A 3,118-nucleotide genomic window follows, 5' to 3' on the forward strand; every position below is an offset into this window, starting at 1 on the left:
ACGCCAGCCTAGCCAGTGGCTTTGGGGAGAGCAGGGCAACGTCACGAGGAGACACTAAACAACTGCCTTGAGGAATGAGAACACAGACCTCACCCTGGTCTCCTCAATAATACAAAACCGCCCTGTTTTTCCTCAATAATACGAGCAGACCCTGCAGCACCTTCAGACTTGGTCTCCAGCTGCGGGCACCAGAGGATAGTACCGGGAGTAACTCACCATGAGGAGGGAGCTTGGTCTGTTCGCCAGGTCTTGGGCTTGCCGCGTGTCCTGCTGGGTTCTTGCTCTTCCCAGCAAGCGAGGAGCTGATGGTCCAGGAGGCTTAGTTGGGTACCAGAGAGGCGCTAAGATGCGGCCCCGAGCTGCCCCGCTGCTGCTGTGGTCGGCAGGTGACGCGGGTTCAGAGTGGATTTGAGCGGGGGTTTGTGTGCCTGAGGAACCCTCATGCTTGCTAAGCCGCGGTCCAGGGAAAGGGGGGCCTGGCGCCTGGATTTAGTCTTCTTCCTGTGGATGGTCTGTCTGTTTTTGCAGTCGAAAACGAAAATCACTGTGACTTCGTGAAGCTGCGGGAGATGCTGATCCGAGTGAACATGGAGGACTTGAGGGAGCAGACGCACACCCGGCACTACGAGCTGTACAGGCGCTGCAAACTCGAAGAGATGGGCTTCAAGGACACGGACCCGGACAGCAAACCGTTCAGGTGGGAGAGCGCGACCGGAGGGGCCGGAGGCGTTGGGGTTGACGAGGGAACAGCCGTGGCCACGGAGCGCAACTGAGGGTTGACTCCCAAACGCTGCTGCCGTCGCTCCGTGAGGTTCACTGGTGCCTCCAGGTTTGGTTGTGCCGGCAGGGAAGGGGTGTTTTCCGTAAGAGCTGGCGGTAGGGCTGGTAGGCACGCCTGGCTGGGAACAGTTGACGCCACGGAACTGTTCCCGTTGTTTGTCACCTTGTCAAGCTGGGACAGTCTGATTTGGGGTTGGGAAGTGGATTTATGATTCTTTTTCTCCACCCTTGCTCTTGCTTTCCTACAACCTGTGACCCCTCTAGCCTTCAGCGAAGCTTACGCTCATCTCCCTGGAGACTCGAGATAAAGGCTGGGATAAAGGTTCCTGTTGACCCCCTGAGAGCTTTTCGCAGCCGGTCCAAGGGGCGCCGTGAAGAGGGTGCCGTGGTTTGACGCTTGGGGTTTGGCTGTGGACGACACCCAGGGTTTCTGCCGCCTGACAGCTTTGTTGGTCTGCAGCCCGCGTCCTGAGCCAGGGACAGCAGCTGTGTGGGAATCGGGGAGGGTTGTTTTCTCCTTTCGTTTCCTGTTTCCCAGTCCTCCCCAACTTCGCCCCAGCTGCTGCCTTAGCAGCATCCCACGCTTCCCCCTGCCCCAGGAGAAGGCAGTCCCTGTCAAACGTGCATCAGGGCAGGTTTATCCCCATCACACGCATGCGGATGGCCATGGATGCGGCTCGTCTCTGCCCCTCGCTGGGGTGGGTGCGAAGAGAGGGCAGAGCGTCTGTGTTGCTGGAAGACAGTGCTCCGTGGTGAGCCGAGCGAGGTCTGTGCTCGACACAGAGTTTGCATCTGCTCGGGGCCCTGGCTGGGGCTTGCTGCGTTTGGGCAGCTCTCGCGCAGCGCAGAAACTGCTGGAATTGGTGGAGGCCGGGTCTGTTCCTCGGCCCGAGCGCGAGGCTTTATTGGATTTCCTTTCTGGAGAGCCGTGGCTTAAGATGGGCTCAGCCCTTCCCTTGGAGGAATCTGAGGAATTTCCATTGCTTCCTGTCCACGAGGCCTCTCTTGGCCAAGCTATAAGCAGAAAGGAAATGAAAACGTACAGAATTTCTCCATCTGGTACGTGCTAGCGCAGAACGCTTCGGCCGGGCTGCCTCCCCCTCCAGTAAACAAACAGAACCCACGATCCTGAGCTGTTGGGCTGAGCCCGATGTATATCTGGGATGAGGAAAACAGTAGGTCTGGCTCTTTCTGTTCTCCCTTCTGAGCCCCGGGATCAAAAGCCGCCTTTCCCGCGGGGCTGGCCCTGGGAACCGGTCCCCAGAGGCGTCTGCTCCACCGAGTGGGTCCTGCCGCTGTCCTGCCTGCGGGGGAATCGAGTCACCCTTGTCATCCTCTGTCTGTGAGAAGCTGCAGGGGTCCCGGGTGGGTTGGACCGTTCCTCCTTAGGGCTGCGAGCGTGTTTTTCACACGCCCTGGGCTGGTTCCTGGGAGAGCTTTGCTGCTCTGGAAGCGCAAGTCGTGGTGGTCCGTGAGGCTCTGCTGCTCCCTAGGATGGCGGGGCACTACCTGCAGGCGTGGCTCTTGCTCGCCGCGCTGCCCTCGGGGTTCTGCTGGGCTCTAGCCAGGCTCTGCACGGGGGAGTTGAAGTTTCAGTGTCCGCGGTCAGAAGAGTAAACCCCAGAGTGAGTTTTAGGGAGGTGTTGAGTCTCCTGATCTCTGCTTGCTGGTTCTTATTTAGTGAAGGCTCCAAGGACGCCTCTTGCCCTGTTTTGTTTGCCAGCCCCACGCGCACTCACATGCAAACAAATAACAAACGCACAAAAAAACCCACCCAAATGCCCTCTGTGCGCCAGGAAAGGCGAAATTTTGGTTTTTTATGGGATTAAGATGTTCCGCTAGCCCCGTGGTTAACGTGGCGCATGGGTGCGGCGCGATATCAGCGGAGTTTTTTGTTTAAAAAATGTGTGTTCAAGCAAACATCTGGGGGAAATAGTTGTCATTCCCACGTTATCATCACGGCTGGAATACCCAAACCCATGTAAGGAATAAATCGGAGAGGAATTTGGCGTCCAGGGCTCCTGAGAGGCTCTGAAAAATCTCAGGGGCGCGTGGACAGCATATTTGGCGTCCCGGCTCCTTGCTGCGGTATCTCGGGGCTGGGGAAGGAGAGGAACACCGAGGAGCGGAGGGGGAATCGAGGAGAAGGGGCGACTCCAGGAGGTCACGAGCCCCGCAAGCATCGGGGATGGCTGCGGATGCTCGCACAGGGGCTGCTTGTCTTTGAGGACGGTGATTTACAGGATGCTGAGCACTGCGCTCGTGCCCTCCTCGCCCATGCGGCTCCCGCTGCTGCCGCCTGGGGCGGGTGGTGGTGGGGGGTGTTTGTGACTGGCGG

The 3,118-nt window shown here is 58.6% G+C and overlaps 1 protein-coding gene across 1 annotated transcript in view; it reads left to right on the forward strand.

Moving 5' to 3' along the window:
- Positions 1–3,118, forward strand: part of LOC104492977 (septin-11) — an 11,168-nt gene that overhangs the window by 6,894 nt on the left and 1,156 nt on the right. Inside the window, exon 7 of the mRNA XM_010135589.1 lies at positions 529–697. Within this exon, the coding sequence (XP_010133891.1) occupies positions 529–697 (169 nt within the window). The remainder of the gene's footprint in view (positions 1–528; positions 698–3,118) is intronic.

This window comes from Buceros rhinoceros, unplaced genomic scaffold, assembly GCF_000710305.1.
Source record: "Buceros rhinoceros silvestris isolate BGI_N320 unplaced genomic scaffold, ASM71030v1 scaffold23464, whole genome shotgun sequence".
NCBI classification, from domain to species: Eukaryota; Metazoa; Chordata; class Aves; order Bucerotiformes; family Bucerotidae; genus Buceros; species Buceros rhinoceros.